A 22,788-nucleotide genomic window follows, 5' to 3' on the forward strand; every position below is an offset into this window, starting at 1 on the left:
ATGGCAGTTAGGAGCTGATTGGCTGGTACCTTATCTCCATTCACTTTTTCTCCATCCAAGGCTTAGTAAATAGACCCCTGAGACTCTTACCACAGCCATTTCAGCGCCCAAACAACCACCCATCTATCGTAAGCTACAGCCGCAGTCGCACACAGAACATAGGCATGCCGCATAACATTTTAATCAGCAGAAGCTGCTTGTGCATCCTATGCGCATCATTTTGCGAATAGGACGTATTTTAAGGTAAAAAGTTGTACGAAAAGACGATCAGCGCTGCCAAGTCGCACTGCGCTCATGCGTTATGTTTAACTTGTAGCACACAGAGGTAAGATGTATGTGGACACATCTGTAAACTATCCAATGTATGAACTATTATATAGAGTGCACTTCGTATGAGGAAGACAATAGCTTGGTAAGTGCTAATTATGCATGGAATGACCACACTCACTCTAAAATTAAGCATTTGGAAACCCCCTTCTAGAAATCCTGCATTTGCCCCTGAGACAGTAGTTTCAGTCTGAAACATGGCTGGAAATGATAAAATGGCGGACAATGTTATTCAATGATAATTTCATTTGTAACTACAGAAAATTGCCCCACCTGGGGACAATTTATGTTAAAGTGATCACATACTGTAACTAACATGATTTATCCAATGATATTCTCATGACGACACTAGCATACTCCTCCAGACAATGTGGTCTAATTAAGGGGTTAGTCCTGTTAGGTGCAGGGGGGCAGTTGTTGCAACGGCCTAGATATGCGTACAGGGCTACAAAGTGGAGAAAGTGCATATTCGAGATCTGGTACAGTCATTGGGCATTTTGTATCGGTAAAGGTCCCTATTTTCACTATTAAGGATCTGCACATTGAAGCATTAGAATACGTTGCATGTCCAATGTGTGAGTTTCGTCATAGTACCTCTTTGTTTTTTAATCTTGAGGCATGCAGTGACTTTTCTCAGTCATGTGACTGCTAAAAGGCAGAGCTGCATGTGAGGGGGCAGTGTCATGGCTGGTCAACGTGGCATCAAGGCAGCAGGAAGCTTAAATGGTGTAAGGGGCATGGTCCCCCCTCAACAGCACAAACTATATCAAGACAATGTGTCTGTTAGGACAGAGCTGCATGTGACAGAGTCAGGGATATGATGTGAAGAGTGGAATGGGGGCAGCAGGAAGCCACAGACTGAGGGGGAGATGTATCAATCAGTGTAAAGAGTGGAGAAGAGGACAAGGAGAGAAATTGTCCATTGCAATCAATCACATTCTACCTACCATTTTATAGAAAGTACTTGATAAATGCTACCTCAAAGCTGATTGGTTGCTCTATGGGCAACTTATCCACGTGTCCACTACTCCACTGCTTGATACATCTCCCCCTGAGAGTATTATAGTGGAAGAAGCAGGGTCCCCCCAGCTGCACAGATTATAGGGTCTATGTAGTAAGCCTTGGATATATATATATAAAGTGGATGGAGATAAAGTACCAACCAATCAGCTCCTAACTGCCATTTTTCAAACACAGCCTGTAAAGTGACAGTCAGGAGCTGATTGGTTGGTACTTTACCTCCATTCACTTTATCTCTCTCCAAGATTTAGTACATAGACCCCCTATATGAGGAGATATGTGTTAGTGAGGACAGGGCTGTACCGTGCAGCAGGAAAGCTGAGTAGAAGTCAGTGAAGGACATTTACCTCAGGTAAAGTTCAATGTGCACGACGGCAGGCGCAATCTTCTCCACCACATCAGCGATGAAGTTAAATTTGTATCTCGGACTGTTGGGATGTTGGTGACCTATACTGGCAGGAAAATTGGGTATGTTAGTAAGAACATTCATGCTGGAACCATCTAAACACAGACAGGCTTAGTGTAATTACAGTCTTTGGGTTTTCACTTCAGGCTGAAATGACTTTGACTGCTTGTAAACCCACACGTAGCCATAACCTTGGCTGACACCAGTCTTCTCACATACACCAAACATGACACAAAGAGAACAAGAGAAGCTATAGCTGGTGTACTGGCTGTCATTTGTTCCACCAAAAGCACAATTATGTTAAGTCCTTTGGTGACACAGAACCCGGCATCTGCAGAGGGGTTAATACAGTTCTCTGACCTCATGTTGTACGCATAGTTCCAGACTGATGAGACTGGCCCCATGCCTTCCTCACTGTCTCGCCTCGTTGTGGCCATGTATATTTACTTGGGGATGACCACATAAAAGGTCCACTTGAAAACAGCCCTTGGCGTTTATGTAAGGGGCTTTCCTAACGCGCAGAGCAGCACGGTTTCATGTGGCCACAGGCATCAGCTCAACATGGAAATATCACAGACGGCACAAATCCTTCATATATTTACATTTAAAGGACCACTAAGTGTAAACTATAACTTGCTTTTTGTGAAAGAACTGAGCTGCTAAAACATACATACTGTACATACACACAGATAGATAGACAGATAGATAGATAGATAGATAGATAGATAGATAGATAGATAGATAGATAGATAGATAGATATAGCATATATACTGTATAGATAGATAGATAGATAGATAGATAGATAGATAGATAGATAGATAGATAGATAGATAGATAGATAGATAGATAGTGTAGAGTAGGCATGTCAAACTCAAAATACCAACCGGGCCGAATATTCAAGGTCTAAGGGGGAGATGTATTAACGGCAAAATGCGGTAAAACCCCCGAAAATGCAGTTTTCGGGGGTTTTACCGCATTCCCCGTATGTATTAAGCAGCAGAATGCAGCGCATTCTGCTGCTTCGCCTCGCTAGGTAACGCCACCTTCAGGTGGCGTTACCCAATAGAAGCCTATGGGCTTCTTCAAGCAACGCTCGGGGCTGGGAGGGATCCGATCGGATCCCTCCCATGAGCCTTCTGCGCATGCGCAGAAGGACTTCTGGGTGTTCAATCCGGAAGTCCCTCTGCCCGGCAGCATCACAAAGGACAGCTCTCATCGAGAGAGCTTTCCTTTGTGAAATCCTTGATACATACCACGGTAATGAACCGCGGTATGTACGCGAAGTCAAGGGGGATGTACCGCAACGGCGATGTCGCCGTTAATACATCTCCCCCTCGGAGTGAGTGGGCCGCAAGAAAAAACAAAAACGTCTTATATGCCATTTTGAAACGTTAATTATTAATAAAAACCAATGCAGTGCCCCCTGTAGCAGTGCCCCTTATGCAATGTTCCCCTGTATTAGAGCCCCTTATGCAATGCACCTGAAGTTGTGCCCATTATGCAATGCCCCTGTATTAGAGCCCATTATGCAATGCCCCCTGTATTAGAGCCCATTATGCAATGCCACTGTAGTTGTGCCCATTATGCAATGCCCCCTGTATAAGAGCTCCTTATGCAATGCCACTGTAGTTGTGCCCATTATGTAATGCCCTCTGTATTAGGGCCCCTTATGCAATGCCCCTGTATTAGAACCCATTATGCAATGCCCCCTGTATAAGAGATCCTTATGCAATGCCACTGTAGTTGTGCCCATTATGTAATGCCACCTATATTAGGGCCCCTTATGCAATGTCAATGTAGTTGTGCCCATTACGCAATGTCCCTTGTATAACAGCTTCTTATTCAATGCTACTGTAGTTGTACCCATTATGCAATACCCCCCGTATAAGAGCCCCTTATGCAATGCCCCCTGTATTGGAGCCCTATGCAGTGCCCCCAGTAGTGCCCATTATGCAGTGCCTCCAGTAGTGCCCATTATGCAGTGCCACCAGTAATACCCCTAGTAGTGCCCCTTATGTTGTGCCCCAGTAATGCTCCCTAGTAGTGCCCGTTATGCAGTGCCCACAGTAGTGCCCATTATGCAGTGCCCCCAGTAGTGCCCCTTATGCAGTGTCCCCCGTAATGCCCCTTATGTAGTGCCCATTATGCAGAGCCTCCCCTGTCATACTCCCTCCCCTATCATACTTTCTGTCATGCTCCAGAGTTTTGATATAAAACCTCTGTTATTATACGTGTGCCTCCCCAGCTAATGACCTCACCGCGCGTCACTGGCGATCACATATATTCTGTCGCCGCGGTAAGTGGTGATAGAAAATCTCTGTTATCACCGCATTTTGATAAATAGGGGCCTAGATGATAAATTGACATACTGTACAATCCTGTATGACCATAGCAAATTTCATTCATGCCGGTGAAATATATGACATCTATTCAGACTTGGCAGCGCTTCGCTTCTAAATATTTTACAGTAACACCTTTGTAAACACTCCGCTCACCCATTTCACCGGCTAATTGCTGTCAATAAATTCAGAGGCCTCTATGTCTGCACTTCTCCTCAGGGACGCACTGGCAGGGCTAAGAAAAGATTTCTGTGCTGTACCTCATTGTATGGCAGCTTTTCCCAGTTTACGACTGCAGGGCCATAAAAGTCTGGATTACAGGCCTCAGTGCATAAAGAAATAAACTGTTCGGCTACCAGTTATGGGGCAACTGCAGATGTGAAGCTGAAGCTCAATGACTTTGTCTCATTCACTGTAGGAAAGGTTAGGAAGATTAATGTTTATTTTCCATTTGAACCTTGGATATCGAAGCGCGCTCTCAGGAAAGACACTGACTTTGTAACCTCGCAAAAAAGGGAATCCTAAACGGAAATTGGTCAGAAGCCAACAAAACAGACATTAGCTCCATCTAGTCTGCGCTGATCCATCGTTTACGATGCAGCAAAGAAAATCCCCTTTTCCCCCCACCCTGTAATTAAATAGAATTCTTTATTTTTATGGTAAAATTATATCTTAAATAAATTAATGAGTGTAAAGATTATCTTGTGACCACCCTTATTCCATTTCTCGCATTTGTACCTGTAAATGTTATTATTATATTGGCATTATAGCACATACTATATAGGTGTGCGTCCCTGCATGAAGTGCGTAAAAAATTGTCCGGATTAAAGTATATTCTGACCCCTAACTTCGGTCACTTCCAAGTTGTCCTGCGGGGGGGGGGGGGGGGGAGAGCTCGTCCTGCAACACAAAATCTAATGTATTCATGCTGACCCAATACAATCCACACAAGTAACATTCTAGCCCTCACAGGTCCTGAAAAGATGCTAAATTTTGCACCCCCGCTGTTGCTGATATCTTCAGGGCAAATATGCATGCGGAACCCTTGGCAAGTAACAGTTTTCCAGCCTGATTCTGATTTGAAGGTAATGCGTTCACAGTTCCAGACTCCTAGGGTGATCGTAATTCCTATGAGATTATACGCCCATGTTCTGAGCCTTATATGCATCGTATTGCCCACAATCCTATCTATGGCAATTACACCTACCCCAAGGTAGGTGCAGGAGACCTTCCCGCCAGCCTGTGCTGGTACACGTGCAGTACTAGGGCTGAGCAGGCTTGCGTAGCCTCACACGGTAATGCGTATGTTATATGCGTGCACATACGTCACCCAGGCGTAGTACACATAATAAAGATGCATAGTTTTCTGCCAATGGGGAACAGATACATAGACAGTTCCTATGGGGGTGGGGACGGGTGAGGGGATCTGTTGTGACCCGGAAATGTTGTGGGAGGAGGCTTCCCTTTCTTTTTCACCACCAGGGGGTCTCCAGGTGCACGGTGTACTGCGCGCCTGCGCCAGACTGACAGTGAACAGGATTATATGTATAAATGTGTGTGTCTATAGCTCCAGTTTGTCTATAAAAGGAGTTTTTGCCAGGATGAATTGAAGGGAGGGGGAGAAGGTCCCACAAGGTCTTAATCTTGTTCTGTATTAATCAATTTGTATTTCAGCTTTTAATTAGGGAACAATAAAATACAGAAAAGCGGAGGCTGGGTGTGTACAGATTACATAGCGCACTGTCCTTCTGGCTGTTCTCAATGTTTAGCTGAAATATTCAGGGAACAAAAACAATATGAAAATGTCATCCATATTGTGTCTGTGATTTGTTCTATTATCCTACAATATGTTCTGTCATCCGAGGCCACGGCAAAACTTCATGTAGTTGTTTGTGTACTTTATCTCTTTAGGGGGGAGATGTACTAAGCCTTGGGTAATGATAAAGTGGAGAGAGATAAAGTACCAACCAATCAGCTCTTAACTGTCACTTTGCAGGCTGTGTTTGAAAAATTAGTTAGGAGTTAATTGGTTAGTACTTTATTAGTTTCCAAGGCTTAGTACATGCCCCCCGAGATGCACTAAAACTTCCAAAAAGGACAGGCAATGGTCTTGTCCATATCAACCAATCAGATTCTCGCTTTCATTTAATAGACATTTTCGTAAATCCACCTAAAAGTTTATGATCTGTAGTCATTTAACCTTCGCTGAGTGGTGACTGCTGTGAAGTGTGGTGCTCTGCTGCTCTGATTGATGATCCAGACATTGTGGAAACACTACCAGGGATGGGGCTGCAGCATGGTAGCAATCCCTAAAGCTGGGTACACACTATACGGTGTATCGTACAATATTTAGTTCCAATGCGGATCTAATCGATATATATAGTATGCATCGTGTGGTGTGTACGCCCGATTTGTCGTTCACGATGGACGTTCATTGCATTGTCCCATCTCGCTGTCGTACACTGGATCGTGCAGTGTGTACGGCGCACGCGATGTATCGTTTTATACCAGATAATTATCCTTTCTTATCGCGCCAGTAAAAAATTATTGATCGCCAGAATGTATTTAAATAAACACTCAGAGAGACAGAATCACAGATAGGATCCCGTCCATGCGATGTGTAAATGCGCCATTCCAACAGCCTCATTTATCAACGAGTGTATCACTCAAAACTAGTGATAAATGTCACTGTGTATGATAAATGGTGCTCCAGCCAATCAGCTCCCAACTGTCATTTTTCTAACAGTTGACAGTTTGGAGCTGATTGGCTGGAGCACCATTTATCATACACAGTGACATTTATCACTAGTTTTGAGTGATACACTCGTTGATAAATGAGGCCCCATGTCATGTACGGGACATAAAGGAAAATTCTACTTAATAATTCAGCTCAACTCTTTGTATTAAAAGCCTGTGTATTTTTTGAGAAAGAGCTATAATTTTACTTACTGTATAAACTCACAAAACATACACAGATACAGTGTCATATATAGGACATTTCATGGAATGGCCCAATAGTAAAGTAATCTCTTATGCAATTCAGTTTTGGGCCAGGGGGGGGGCTGCGCTGCTGCACATGCGCAGCCTGATGACGAGCAAGCGGTGAGTGCCGGGGTAACTTTTGTCATCTGTAGCCCGTAGACTACAAAGGGTCCAAGCTATGGAATGTGTCACATTCCGGAGCTTATTAAACCTATGGGGACTGCTTTTGTGATCAAAAACTGGGGGTCCCCTGTACATAAATGAATACTCCTGCAAATATTCTTTTATAAATATGCCCCTAAGACTTTCAGATCCAACTAGCCATAGTAACGTAGGGAAAAAGGGAACGATAATATGCCCCCAAGCGTGCAGGAGAAGGGGGCGTGGTTATGCATCACAGGAGCGTGTCCTAAAAGCACCCTGTAAATGCCATGCACACCATGAGAGGCACGTGCGACACCTATAGAGAGCGACGGTGAATGGGATCTACCTACCAGCCCAATTGGGATAAAACGGTCCTCATATTGGCAGAGACAGAACACTCAAGTCAGGACTGTCCCGTCTAAGGAATGTTCTAGTGGTTATAACATCTGCATTGAACACCGTCACTAATTTACCCAACCATGGCTTCTGTGTTACAGAACATGTGACCGATGCTGCCCGTCAGATCTACTATCACATGACATGTATTAATGTGTATTTCTTCCCCAAGGTTCTACAGCTGCATAGGATATTGTCCCAGACAAGCCACTCTGGGGGTCTATGTATAAGGTTGAGAAAAGCCCTTTCACCATTTTTTTTACTGGAGAAAAGGATTTTCCCAACTTTTCTCAATTTACCAGCAGCTAAACACCAGAGAAATCTCTGATGTCTCCAGTGCTTGGCTGCTCACCTCCATCCCCATAGATGTCTATAGAGTCTGTGGTATTCTGCAATTCGCAAGCCACAAAAAGCTTTTATGGTGTTACCCTATACCCAGCATTGCCTCCCCAGCCATTTACCTTACCGCACATCACCGCCTATACCTGACTATGGGGGACTTGCAAAGCCAAAGACACTCCACAGGGATCACCTATGGGCCACAGCAAATGCTCATGCACAGCCAAACTCCTTGCCGGTTGCTGGTGAGGAGGAGATAACCGTGGCATAGCAGCTGGTGAGGAGATAACCATGGCATAGCAGCTGGTGAGGAGGAGATAACCATGGCAGCTGGTGAGGAGATAACCATGGCATAGTTGGTGAGGAGGAGATAACCATGGCAGCTGGTGAGGAGGAGATAACCATGGCATAGCAGCTGGTGAGGAGGAGATAACCATGGCATTGCAGCTGGTGAGGAGGAGATAACCATCTCATAGCTGGTGAGGAGGAGATAACCATGGCATAGCTGGTGAGGAGGAGATAACCATGGCATTGCAGCTGGTGAGGAGGAGATAACCATGGCATAGCTGGTGAGGAGGAGAGAACCATGGCATTGCAGCTGGTGAGGAGGAGATAACCATGGCATAGCTGGTGAGGAGGAGATAACCGTGGCATAGCAGCTGGTGAGGAGGAGATAACCATGGCAGCTGGTGAGGAGGAGATAACCATGGCATTGCAGGTGGTGGGGAGGAGATAACCATGGCAGCTGGTGAGGAGGAGATAACCATGGCATAGCTGGTGAGGAGATAACCATGGCATTGCAACTGGTGAGGAGGAGATAACCATGGCATAGCTGGTGAGGAGGAGATAACCATGGCATAGCTGGTGAGGAGGAGATAACCATGGCAGCTGGTGAGGAGGAGATAACCATGGCATTGCAGGTGGTGGGGAGGAGATAACCATGGCAGCTGGTGGGGAGGAGATAACCATGGCATAGCTGGGTTTTTGCCAGGATTCCAAGAGGAGCCCTGAATTGCTAAATACAGGCGCAACATAAATCTGTATTGATGCAAAATGCGTCAGTTTGCACAGTGTCTGCATAAAAAGACCCAGCTGGAGACTGCTGCAGACACATGTACAGTATGTACAGAGAACACAGCATGAAGGAATAGTTTAATTATGCAACAATATTGTCTCCGCCTGTTCCCCAGACAGCTGCTTCTACTGTATGAATGTTATACAATCCTCTTTCTCATAACACATACCACAAAATGACACTTTTAGCATACTATTGCATATAACACAACTTACTGTACACATTTATAAGGACCATATAGAGCACATAGTAATGTACAAGGTGGCATTAGGTCGTTTTGGGGGGCATTTGGACAATTTAAAAACCACTTAAATGAGCGTTTTAGTTGAGACATCTAATATGTAAAAATGATCTGTTAAAATAATTAACTTAGCTACAACCAGCTCTTTAACCAACCAACCTGCAATTTATATAACTGTATATTCCAGAATGTGTTGCCATGCATAGGCTTGCAGGCCATGCTGGGATTTGCAGTTCTATAGCACCTGGAGAGTCAAAGTAAAACTATGCTAGATTTAACCCACTAGCTGTTTATACTATACCCAAGTGACCATGATGCAAACTCATTCTGCCACTGTAGTGGTTAGCACAGTGCCCATCACCTGCAGGCGTGCCAGGACTTACCCGATTGGCAGGCTCCCTTATGCACCTGCACCACAGATGGGTGCCCCTGCTGCAGTGCCCTCCTGCTGGCCAGCTTCATTTGGCACAGATTCTTATACGTCTGCCCGTCGTTGGCGCACACTTGGTAGTCGTGCTTGCACTGGCAGGTGCCCTTCAGCCCCCTCATGCCAGGAGGCGGCTTGCACTGCAGAGTGTCCCCGCACGGTGGGTCTCCATCCCGGCCACAGGACTCTCCTTCCCCCGCAGCGCAGACCAGGCAGCAGTTGCAGCGATCTGGGACATACCCGTTGGGGCAGACGGGGCTCGGGCACCGGGAGACATCGCAGCGGGATGGGCACGCTGAGGAGCCATGGATCAGGGGGAGGGAGAGCAGGACTAGCAGTGCTGGGCAGCAGGAAGACCGCTTCATCGTGACTACAGGGCAGATTGGGGGGTCAGGCTGGATCTCCTAGCAGGGCAGGCAGTCACAGGAGCACAAACAGTGTATCTTCCAAGCTGCTACAGTATATTGTATATAACAGGGCTCCTCTATAGGTGTAAGTCAGCTGTGCACTATTGCAGAGGGGATCAGAGGTGGGGAGAGTGCTGGCACTCGGGCAAGTCAATGATGTTTGCAGAGCATCACTCTCTCTCTGTTTGCCTTAGTTAGTTATATGGGTCCTGGGATAGTTCTGTGTGAACAGTGGGGGAGTTACATGGGCTGAACAGGCAGCTTTAAGTTTCCTTAAACTCAGCCTACATTACTCCTTCCACACCCACTGTGCTGCTGTCCTGTCACTCACTGCTGGTGATTAGTGAGGGTGAGAGAGTGCTGCCTGAGTGATCATCATGCCACCCTGTCTCTTCTGCCCTAATCTGACGTTTCAGCAGCACTTCATTTTTGGCCATGTTGGCAGATTACAGTCACTGTTTCCACCACGATTACAGATGAGAGGTAACCAGAGTGCTGACACACAGTAATTACAGCGTGTACAGTACTCCAGGCTGCTGGCCCAGTCTCACATGTCTGCGTTACTGTATGGAAATTATTAGAATTTTCAAAGTTTTGTTCCTGAAGATGTACTAAGCTTTGGAGAGAGATAAAGTGGACAGAGATAAAGTAACAACTAATCAGCTCCTAGCTGTCACATTACAAGCTGTGTTTGAAAAATGACAGGATCTGATTGGCTGGTTCTTTATCTCTCTCTCTCTCCACTTTATCTCTCTCCAAGACTCCATAGTACATCTGTGAGGTGACCCTGGGTTGTGTGGTGCAGTCAGGTTTGTCTTTCATTGTAGTACTGCAAAGAGTGGAGGGTGTGACCAGTCCTTTCATAGTAGAAGTTGTTAAATGCCTCACAACAATTGTAAGTAGTGGGACACTTTAAGGAAGGTTACCTTCTGTATGTTCCGTAGGTAGCAAGATGCTAAGCTGGAGAGGATGCGGTCAATATCCTGACCGCGGGTATAGCGGCGTTCAGAATGCTACTACCGGAAATGACACTTGTCAGAATCCCGGTGCCAGGTAAATACTGGGGTTAGGGGCAGGGTTAGGCATTATGGGGAGGTTTAAGGTTAAGCACTAAGGGGGGAGGGGGAGGTTAGGTTCAGGCACTGGGGGAAGGAGTATGTAGTTAGTATACCGGCAGATGGGATGCCGGCCGTTGGAAGCCCGACACAGGACTAAAGATTGACAACAAAATCCCTATGCCAGTCTATATAGCGACACAATGGCACACCGAGCGGGGGGGGGAGGGTTATGTACCAGGGGGGGTTAAGGTTTGGAGTGGAGGTTAAGGTTAAGCACCACTGGGGGGGTTTGAGTTAGGCAATAAGTGGGGATGGTTAGGTGGATTAGGCACCAAGGGGAAGGTTAGGTTTAGGCACTAACAGGGAGGGTTAGTGTGCAAGAAGGCAGGGTTAGGGTGAGAAGGGGGAGGGTTAGCATACTTCCCCGACCCCTGATGGGATACAGAGCATTGGGATGCTGCTGTTGGCATTTTGACAGCAGGCATTCCGACTGCCGGTATTTCATACCCAACCCAGGGGAGGTTAGGGTCAGGCACCAGGGAGGGGGGGTTAGGAGCGGGGCGTTCCTGGGCAGCGTTCCCTGAAACGGAGCCGTGTCGCCCCTGTTTTCCGGGAGGGACAAGACCAAGGTCTGGTGGACGCAGACATCCTGGCCTCGCAGCTACCAGGACCCGGTCAGGCTGCGGTAAGCTTCAGCTGCCATAGCCTGGCCAAAGGGAGAACAATCGCGACCTTCCGATGGTGATCCCAGGCTGCTAGATCACGCAGATACAGCGGCACTCCTCCGCCCTCCAATCTTTTGTGCACATGAAGAACTAACATAACTGTAAAAAATCTTACACACACAAATGCTCGCAGAAGCTTATTCTGTGCCTGGGAGATGAAGGGACCACCAATCAGTGTCAGCGGGGCACTAGCAGGCGGCCAATCACAAGCAAGCAAAAATCTCCATAGAGGAGGGAAAGAAACAGTGGTAGGTATAACGTGCAATGGAATTGGTGGGACATATTGTAAAGAGTGAAAAAAGCTTAGCATCAAGTAATGTAGTCATGATTAGCCCATAAATGAATGAGTTCATGGGGAAGTCTATAGTAGACTGTATTATGAAAAATTATGCTATTTAACCAGAGGTGTAGAGAAAGACCCTGGGGCCCTGCCCTGGTACAAAATCTGAGCTGGGCCCTCCCTGACATTAAAACATATGTATCAATAATCGCTGTACTGCCTCGATTATTACCAGTCCAACTCACGGGATATTTTCACATGCTATGTACAAAGGGGAACTCGCAGGGACTATGGGCCTGATTCAGAGCCGCTCGCTATTTGCGGTCGTTCGTTAAAAAAAAAGGGGTGGCTATTCAAATGAACCGTTCGCACTTTGCGGTCTGTTCACGACTCTAAGTCTGAACGAGCGAGCAAAGCTTGCGGTCGAAATTTTGAAAAATACGCCCCCTGGCCGCTCGCATCATACGTCATGTCCGCTATTTATTAGATTAATCGAGTACATCGAACAGTGTATGAACTGCTCGCTATTCTTGTGGTTGGTTTTTTCAAACGCTATTTTGCGAGTAGTTCTGACTAAAAAAAAAACAAGTGACGTGGTCGCTGACGCTGCTGTATTAATTATGCACACCCATAAAACGCCCATTTTGACCTTTAAGCATGCCTGCGTTCTGAATTCCACTCCCCGTTTTCAAGCACCTTCCCCTGTTACCACCCACATACGCCTCCTCCTGTCACTCTAAATAGCAGACATTAGCTATTTTACAAACAGTTTCGGCCGCACTGACTGGTTCGTGCATGCGTATTACAATCCGTACGCATGCGCAGTTGTGCGAACATCGCTCAGTGCGAACGAGCGGCCGCTTATGAGCGGCTCTGAATCAGGCCCTATGTCACTGGCAAATTGTGGAAGTCTTCCACTTCTCCGGGGGAAGCTGACACAGCTTCCTGGAGCCAGCCGGGGACTGTGAGAGAGAGATCGAAAGAGAGATCGGTACTGCCAAGCCCCCATAGGCTCAAAGCTGTTTACACCATCTGAAGATGGTGTAAACTACCGGGGCTAAACTACAAAAAGCTTTGCTTTTTGGAGTTTAGTACTTAGGGGTGAGATCGTAGTCTCCATTGATAATAATGGGGACTACGATCTGCAGCCCTAATTAGCACTTTGCCGGAGATTTCTGTGAAACCTCTTGCATTGTGCTTTTAGTACATAGGAGCAATACATAAAATTATGCAGAAACTGCAGTTTCTGCATAGTTTTATGGATCAAACAGCTTGATACATAGGCCCCTTTATCTGCTGGTAACTGCTTATGCTGAGGACTACGATCTGACCCCTATGTACTAAACTCCAAAAAGCAAGCTTTCCAGAGTTTAGCCACAGTAGTTTACACCATCTTCAGATGGTGTAAACTACTGTAAGCCTATGGGGGCTCCAGGGGAGGGGGCTCTCTCGCAGGCCCTGGGCGGGCCCGGAACTGACTCTGTGTGCATGCGCAGTGACAGCTTCCCCCAGGGATGTCTTTCACTTCTGTGAAAGACTACTACAATTTGCCGGGGATATAGCTCGCAGGGACAGCGGTTATCGCAACCGCTGTCCCTGCGAGTTCCTCATGGTACATAGCGGGTATATTTTAATTAAAAATTAGACCTATAATCACAGCCGTACCGCGATTATTAGTACATAGACCCCTTAATTTGGAGTTCGGGGTCAATACCTTATGTTACACAAATTAGATATGGGAAGGGGGTACACAAATTAGATATGGGAAGGGGGGACTATGTAAATCCAGCCCGCCGCCTGAATCGTTGTGTGGGTCTGGAAGGTGTGCTGCTGTTCTACAGTTTTATTTCTTTTGAGCTACTGTATATTTTGCGGGGCCCCTCAAAGTTTGCTAGCATGCCTGGAGGTGCCTGTACATCCATTCAGGAGACCCCTGTTTGGGCTTACAGTTCTGGAGCAACAGACATGGCGCTTCGGAGCGGATGGACCAGCATCGCCATCACCAGGCCCATGACAACCCCCTAGGTAATTTTGCAGGTATACATTACAAATGGTATCTCTGGGAATGGCCCACACTGACCACAACACTTTCCTAAAAACTACAGTGGAATTTATAGCGATTACTGTATATGCTAATGTCACCCAAGATGGAAGTGTCAGCTCCTTATTAATTGCCTGATGTGCCAGGTCCCTCGATATCTGCCTTGGTCCAAGGATGGTCCCATCACTGCTGCTGGCAGAACGTTGTCAATGGTAGAAATTATCATAAAACATAAAGTGATATAAATAGCTACACACAATATAAGGCAATAAAGCACATAATAATATACAGGGTTGTTGTGATATTATAAATGAAGGTAACAAACACATCTAGAGAACCACAAAGGATATATACTAATCTTTTACATCAAACACAGGAGATGGGAAAACATAACAGGGAAGATCCAATGTTACTGGAAGGTTATATTATTGGAGCACAGTCTTTATACTATTATTATCAGTTAGCAAAACATTGCGTCTTTGTATTATCTCTCAACATTTTCTTTATAAACCTCTTAAGTAACTCCCAGACATTCCTTATTGTTATTCCAAAAAGTTTTCAGTGTACAAGAAAGTTTTACATATCTAACTTTTCAAGCCACCGAATGTAAACTGTTATGATAGCCTTGGGTTTATCTTACATATTGTTTTGCTTTGAAGTGTTAAGTCTAAATATGAGTCATTTAAATAAGGACATCAACAGAAGCCTTAAACCCAATATGTTTGCAAAAAAAAGTCTATCGAGCTTTGTTACTTCAGCTAAAGCTAAATATTTTCAGACCTCTCTTAAAAGGCTTGTCCATTTGATTCCATCATTTGGCACAGAGCATTTATGTTACCTATGAGACTACAATAACTAACAGCCACAATCCCGCCGCGACTGCGATTCCGATGTTTTTTTTTAGCCTCCGGCACTAGGAACGGCATTGTGTGGTCCAGGTAAAGAGGTAAGAGGAACCAACTTCCAAGGGATAGTGCATTATAAGCCCTGACCTGTTTCCCTGTGGACCTATGGCTGTTCAAGGTGAAGTGAAAGCTTCCAGTTCCAAAAAGTTATCTAACATTATTGCACGATTCATAAACTCATCACACTGTTTCTCTATGAAATACCGATGTGAACATATTGTAATAAACAAAGCCAGATTGTAAATACTCTATGTACCCTAACCCGTCTTGACAGTCAAAGTGAATCACAGTCAACTTGCTTCATGTACAATCAAAACACAGTTCTCACGCAACACTCCTTATAAATCTTTAGTAAATTTTTAAGCCTTTTTCATTGTTTGCAATAAATACTTGAGACACGTCAAGTGGGAGATTTATCAAGCCTTGGAGAACCATTCAGCTCCTGTTTGTAATTTCTCAAACACAGCCTGAAAAGTGACAGTTAGAAGCTGATTGGTTGGTACTTTACCTCTCTCCACTTTATCTCCCTCCAGACTTTGATACAATCCCCTCCCAAACCTGGTATTATGACACATGCATGTGTCTTATAGCACTGACTTAGATTTATTTATAGAATACATCTGCTCGGCAGCAAAATGTCACTCTATTATATTAGAATTATGGTTAAAAGACAAATAACAAACAAACCCCCATTAAGTATAACCTATTCTACATTCTAGCTGTGTTGCTCCAGAGGATGGCAAAGCTTAGTGAGTTGCCAGCTTGCTCTGACAATGTGGGTAGAGGAACTTGGGCAGCTCCTTGATCTCATTAGTTGCAATCAGATCTCTGAATCAATAATCCCAACAAAAGTTGGCAGCTGTGTATATGTATGTAGTTGTACCTATCAGATGTTCCATCCAGGATCTCTCATACAATAGCTCCTCCTTGCAGAACTATGGGAGACAATGGAGGCGCCTGCCACTGAGCTCCAGCACTGAAGGGGCACCTCCTCCATTGCCCACAATATATTCACCCCACTTAGGGCTGGGAAGCAGCCGGGAAGCCAACAGACATATTCCCGACTGTCTAATCCCGACAAGACACTAATGACAGGCGTCGAAATCCTGGCACCTGTTATTAGACCTACGCTAGGAGCCCGACACCCGGCTTACCGATCGAAGGTAAACCGGGCGCGGATAGCCGCGGGGGGGAGGGTTAGGTTTAGGCACTTGGGGGGGGGGTTAGGCACTTGGGGGGGAGGTTAGGGTTAGGCACCCCTAAGGGAGGGTTAGGGGGTAGAATTAGGTAAATCATACTGATTCCTTAGGGCTGTAACTATGTACCCGGAGAGTACCATCACGGCTGCCCAATACATGGCACCTCTTCCTGGCACAGTAGAAACCACCATACACTAGTGGAGAGCTCAGTGTCAGACCATCAGCTGCTGCCTCCGTCTATCTATAACCTGTCCCTACTCATTGGTGTCGCTGCTCCTCTGCAGCTTCTTATGTCAGTGTGACACGTCCAGCGCTTCCCCTAGCTCATAGCAACCAATCAGCTTTCAAGTATCATTGAATAATAGGTAGGAGCTGATTGGTTACTATGGGCAACTTCTCCACTGGTCCACTTCTCCCCGCTTTTCACTGCTTGATAAATAGACTCCTCTGTCTCACTCCTCCCTGGCGGGTGTATCTGCATGTGAAATGCTACATTACAGTGTCAGCGGCTATGACGGGGGGGGGGCACCAAATTATAACTTGCCTCCGGGCAGCTGGGATGAATTTACGCCACTGTGATAAATATTTGGTAGACGTAGATAATTCAGTGATGTAAGTGATCTGTCACATACTCAGTGACCGCACATCCCCTCTGTGTGGATACTTGGAACCCCCTAAGCTGGACTCATGTTACCATTTATTTGCTGGGCATCACTAATTCCAGGATATCATTTCTGCCATCGTGCCAGTGGCTTGCCCTGCTGACTTAGATAACGCCTCAACGGGGATTTATTTGGAAAAGTTAGTCTATGACATGCTGTAACTACAGACATAAACTGCTCTTTCTATAAACACAGTATGAAACATGCAATGAATATAGGGAGAGTGTGGTGGTCTGGATTATTTGGGTTATAGTATCCCTCCCAAACTAATTCCTCCTTTGTGACTCTCCATTGAATCACATAAAATGGCAGATAACAGTGGTTCTGATTCAGACCCGGACGCTCGCTGGCTAAAAGGGGCTGGCTATTTAAATCATGTGCTCGCACGGCGTCGCGTAAAGCCGCCCACTAAGTAATAGCGAGCGGCCGCACTATGCGCTCGCACCTGTATAAAGACGTCCCTTTGCCACTCGCAACACACGTCATCTCTGGCAGTTGTAGGATTAATCGGGAACATCGAGTGCCATCGGAGCTGCTCGCAGCGCTTGTGGTAGCCTTTTTCCACCACAACATTGTGACGCTACTTTGCTAATTATGCACACCCATTAAACGCTGTTCTGACGGTCGGGCACGCCTGCGTTCGCACAACCACACCCCTGTTTACAAGCACCTTCCCCTGTTACCACCCACAAACGGCACTATCAGTCACTCAAAATAGCGGCCCGACTGCGGGCTACGGGCGAGCACTTTCCCATCACAATGACTGGTTCGCGCACGCGCATTGCGACTCATGCGCAGATTGTGAAAAATTGCTCAATGCGAGCGAACGCAGCATAGCGTCCGGGTCTGAATCAGGCCCAGTGTTCTTGATGATATGTGATTGTTCCCTGCCTGCGATGCTGAAGTCGCTGCTTGTGTTTGTGCCTCATACATCAGTCACTGAGGTATCAGGTAGGTCAGTAAAAACTTTGGGGTCTATTTACTAAGCCTTGAAAGGAGATAAAGTGAGCGCAGATAAAGTACCAGCCAATTAGCTCCTGACTGCCACAGGCTGTTTGAAAAATGACAAGAGCTGATTGGCTGGTACTTTATCTCCATCCAAGGCTTAGTAAATAGACCCCTTTATTATCTTAAGAGGCATGCCTAACATAGATGTGCACAGGGAGTGCGGTCCAGCACTTTCCCCTCCGCCGGGTCGTGTACTACCCGTCCCCCCCTCCCACCAGGGCATAGATTACTCACCTAGGCTTAAGAGGTATGATGCCTAACCTGTAACACAGGCATCAATAATACACATATCAGCTATCTCAGAGCTCTACTGTCCCGTTCTCATTCCTTATGCTAAGTTACTTGTGGAGCATTTGTGTCAGACTTGTAGATAATATATTTCTCTACATCATAACTTTTTCCAGTATAAAAATGACAGAACTGATACAGTATAATGTTCAAATTAAAAAATGTACAATGACATACCTTAAACAATGCTATAGCTATTATTATGCTAATAGAAAAACAAGGAACCCGACAATATGTCGACTTTCACACCATACCCAGAAAAACAAATATATATATATATAATTATTTGAGCACGGGTTGCCACCTTTATTCAACACTACTACACTATTGGGCGCATGTCTTCTTACCCTTTCTTTCAGAATATTATATATATATACACATACTGCTGTTACACCTGTGACATCCCTGTGTCTTATGTTACACATTAACTCTAAGGTTAAGCTTAACATCACATGTTAGTATATTGTATCCTGGCATGGCAATCTGACTGCAGGACTACTGTACCCAGCATGTCCGCTCACACTTCACTCTCCACTAACAGGTCATAGGCTCAGTGCCCAGAACTCCAGCATAGTGTTAATTCTATACTTTGCCAATAGGTTAAGGCAGGGGTCTTCCACCTCTTACACAGTGTGGGCCACATAAAAAAATTAAACAAAGCCCGAGGGCCACTAAGCTATACGCCACACAGTAGCACAATCTTGATTCACCCAATTCACATTACACCACATAGTCGTGTCCCTTATTCATGTATGACACACAGCAGTGCCCCTTTTACACAATGCCCACATTTGAGCCCCTTATACACAATGCCCACAGTAGTAGTGCCCCTTATACAATGCCCACAGCAGTAGTGCCCCTTACACATAATGCCCACAGCAGCAGTGCCCCTTATGCAATGCCCACTATAGTGGTGCCCCTTATGCAATGCCCCCAGTAGTGGCAGTGTCCCTTATGTAGTGCCCCCAGCAGTGGTGCCCCTTATGCCGTGCCCTCAGTAGTGGGAGTGCCCCATGTGCAGTGCCCCCAGTAGTGGTAGTACCCCATATGCCGCACCCCCAGTAGTGGTAGTGCAGTGCCCCTTATGCAGAGACCACAGTGGTAATGCCTCTTATGTAGTGCCACCAGTAGTGGTAGTACCCCTTATACAATTCCCCCCAGAAGTGCTGCCCCTTATGTAGAGCCCACAGTGGTAATGCCCCTTATGTAGTGTCTCCAGTAGTGATAGTGCCCCTTATGTAGTGCTCCCAGGAGTGGTGCTCCTAATGCAGTGCCCCCTATGCAATGCCACCATTAGTGGTGCCCCAATATTAGTGCCTCCAGTAGTAATGCCCCCAGTACTAGTTCGCCTAATATAAATGCCCCCTAGTATTAGTATCCCTAATAGCAATACCCCTAGTAGTAGTGCCCCTAGTACTAGTGCCCCTAATAGAAATGCCCCCTAGTATTAGTACCCCTAATAGCAATACCCCTAGTAGTAGTGCCCCTAATAGAAATGCCCCCTAGTAGTAGTGCCCCTAATAGTAATGCCCCCTAGTAATAGTGCCCCCAGTAGTGAAGCCGCTGACAAAAAAGAAAAATAGTACTACTTACCTTAAACCCCGCTCCCGCGTTTGCTGCCTCCGGTCCGCCCGGCTTCTCTTCTGTCTGAACTGTGGGAGAGACGTCATTAGTGCACTGCGCACACTGCGGGAGCCGGAGCTCAGAGTCAAGGGTGAGCTCCAGCCTCCGGCTGGCAGTGCGGTGCAGGTAGGGAGTCAGGCACCCGCTGGTAACAAAATCTCAGTGGGCGCCCGGCAAATGGAGCCTTTTGGCTGGCCACGGGGAACAGCTGCCCCTGGTCAGTGGGCCACCCGACAGCTCTGTTGGTTGAAGACCCCTGAGTTAAGGGGTCAGGGTGTTGTCACAGATTACTCTGCTAATAAATGTAAGGATATCTGAGAGTGAAAGATGAAGTGTTACTGGGAAGTGAAAAGGCTAAAAGTCAATGACTAAACCATAACTATGATATAAGGGAAGAATGTATACACCTTACTCAGGGCCTGATTCTGGAAGCAACGCACAGGAGAGAACGCACGCACTTGGCCAATGGTTTTGTACTGCGCATGCATCACACAGCGCGTGTGCGAACTAGCCAGTGCGGTCGGGTAAGTGTATGCAGACTACACGCAGCGTGCACGCAGACCCCTTCCTATATTGATTGACAGGAAGTGCCGTTTGTGGGTGGTGACAGGGGGTAGTCGGGCAAACGCAAGAGTGACTGTGCGTTGGGACGCCGTTTTAGGGGTGTCCATAATTAAGCCACTGCGGCGACGTACGCATGATGAGACTCCGTGCACACTGGAAGTTCCAAAGATCCTGCGCGAGGTCTGGTCAACCACTATTATGCAAATGTGTTTGATGGTTCTCGATGTTACCGATGTTTATGCTATCTTGTGTACTTATCAGCTTTGAGTAAAGGGAGATGGGCACATTAATATGGGGCTGGGCGCCTGCATCTTGTGCTGCTGTCTCCGTGCATATGCATTTATTAGCATATTCTCGCAGCGGCCGGGTGCGTGCATCTGCTAGCGTGTGTTCCTTGCTGAATTAGGCCCTCGGACATCATCAGTGCATGAAATACTAATACAAATGTGAGAAATGGGGATTCACCTTTTCCTTCTTCCTTTCTTAATATATTTGGTACTATATATGTAATTTATATGCAAATATACACTATATACTGTAAGACAACAGACATGCCATAGTCTAGATTTAGAAGGATAGTGCCCAATCTATTGCCACCTACTGTATGCACCACTACATCAAGACTTAGCGGCCTATTCATCATCACTTAATTTTTACAAAAGCAGGTGAAAATGAACATTATAAACTGCAATTGTAAAAACGAAGTTTTCGGACCATTGATCAAGAAGGTGAAGCAGGAGATATCACAGATACTGTATCTCCTGCTTACCTTCCTCTGGCAGAATGGCCCGCTGTCCCCATACACTAGTATCACAGATATCTCCTGCTTACCTTCCTCTGGCGGAATGGCCCGCTGTCCCCATACACTAGTATCACAGATATCTCCTACTTACCTTCCTCTCCCGGAATGGCCCACTGTGCCCTTACACTAGTATCACAGATATCTCCTACTTACCTTCCTCTGGCAGAATGGCCCGCTGTCCCCATACACTAGTATCACAGATATCTCCTATTACCTTCCTCTGGCAGAATGGCCCGCTGTTCCCTTACACTAGTATCACAGATATCTCCTACTTACCTTCCTCTGGCAGAATGGCCCGCTGTCCCCATACACTAGTATCACAGATATCTCCTACTTACCTTCCTCTCCCGGAATAGCCCGCTGTCCCCATACACTAGTATCACAGATATCTCCTACTTACCTTCCTCTCCCGGAATGGCCCGCTGTCCCCATACACTAGTATCACAGATATCTCCTACTTACCTTCCTCTGGCAGAATGGCCCCCTGTCCCCATACACTAGTATCACAGACATCTCCTACTTACCTTCCTTTTGCAGAATGGTCCGTTGTCCTCATACACTAGTATCACAGATATCTCCTACTTACCTTCCTCTGGCAGAATGGCCCCCTGTCCCCATACACTAGTATCACAGACATCTCCTACTTACCTTCCTTTTGCAGAATGGTCCGTTGTCCTCATACACTAGTATGAGGACAGAATTTATCAATCTCCGAAAATACAATATTTCTGAAGCTTGACTGCGGGAGCATTCGCCATCTTCACATGGAAAATGCTCCCTCTTGTGGATCGCAACCTGCTCCTTCGCTATGGGAAGGAGCGCCGGGTTGCGAAGAGGGTTCCTTTTGGATCCCTCCGCCCCTGTTCGGCTCCTTCCGCCAGATGTTGGGGCTCTTGTGGGCATGTGACCTGTGTAGTAGTCTTATTAGCAAAATTAGCAGAATTGGGCCATCAGTAATCTGAGCCCTAGGAGTACTGGAGAGCTGGGTTGTGTAGCATGTGTGTAAGTGGCGGTTAGTCACACTTAATTAGGTTTCAGGTTTATTAACCAGGTAGAATTCAGGTGGCTTTAGTCACAGTTAAACAGTTTATTTGTATTTTAGATGCAGCCTGGAGCGATTGGGCATCCTGGATGTTGTAGTGCACCAGATGTTACTGGAGCATACACCCTGGTGGTGTGTAGTGGTGCGTTCCTTGATAGAAGCAATAGTGGTATAGAGTATCAGGAAGACCTGTGGGGCCTAGTATGGCTCTATAGCTGTAAGGGGCACATCCATGCAATATAGATGCAAAGGGAGAAAAATGAACGGGGAAGCCGCACATGGGCAGTAGTGCATGCCGGAGGTTAGACCTCCTGACAGAGCCGCGGCGGTTCTGTCAGACCTCTGGCTCTACCTACAGTAAATAGATGAAGGCAGGGCTGAGTGCACCTCATCCAACAGCTCTGGGTCCATCATGGCCACAGCAGAATCAGTAGACTCTGGGCACTAGAGTGTACCCAGAGTCTACTGCGCATGCGCAGATTGCCGG

The 22,788-nt window shown here is 46.3% G+C and overlaps 1 protein-coding gene across 1 annotated transcript in view; it reads right to left on the reverse strand.

Annotated features, from left to right (window-relative positions):
* HTRA3 (HtrA serine peptidase 3) overlaps positions 1–10,323 on the reverse strand; it is a 35,509-nt gene extending 25,186 nt beyond the window's left edge. The window contains exons 1-2 of the mRNA XM_088461751.1: positions 9,654–10,323; positions 1,695–1,794 (exon numbers count right to left, since the gene is read on the reverse strand). Of these exons, the coding sequence (XP_088317877.1) occupies positions 1,695–1,794; positions 9,654–10,062 (509 nt within the window). The 5' untranslated portion in view covers positions 10,063–10,323. The remainder of the gene's footprint in view (positions 1–1,694; positions 1,795–9,653) is intronic.
* Between the last annotated feature and the right edge of the window lie 12,465 nt (positions 10,324–22,788).

The sequence above is a fragment of the Taudactylus pleione genome, unplaced genomic scaffold, assembly GCF_031769625.1.
Source record: "Taudactylus pleione unplaced genomic scaffold, aTauple2 ptg001091l, whole genome shotgun sequence".
Taxonomy (NCBI): domain Eukaryota; kingdom Metazoa; phylum Chordata; class Amphibia; order Anura; family Myobatrachidae; genus Taudactylus; species Taudactylus pleione.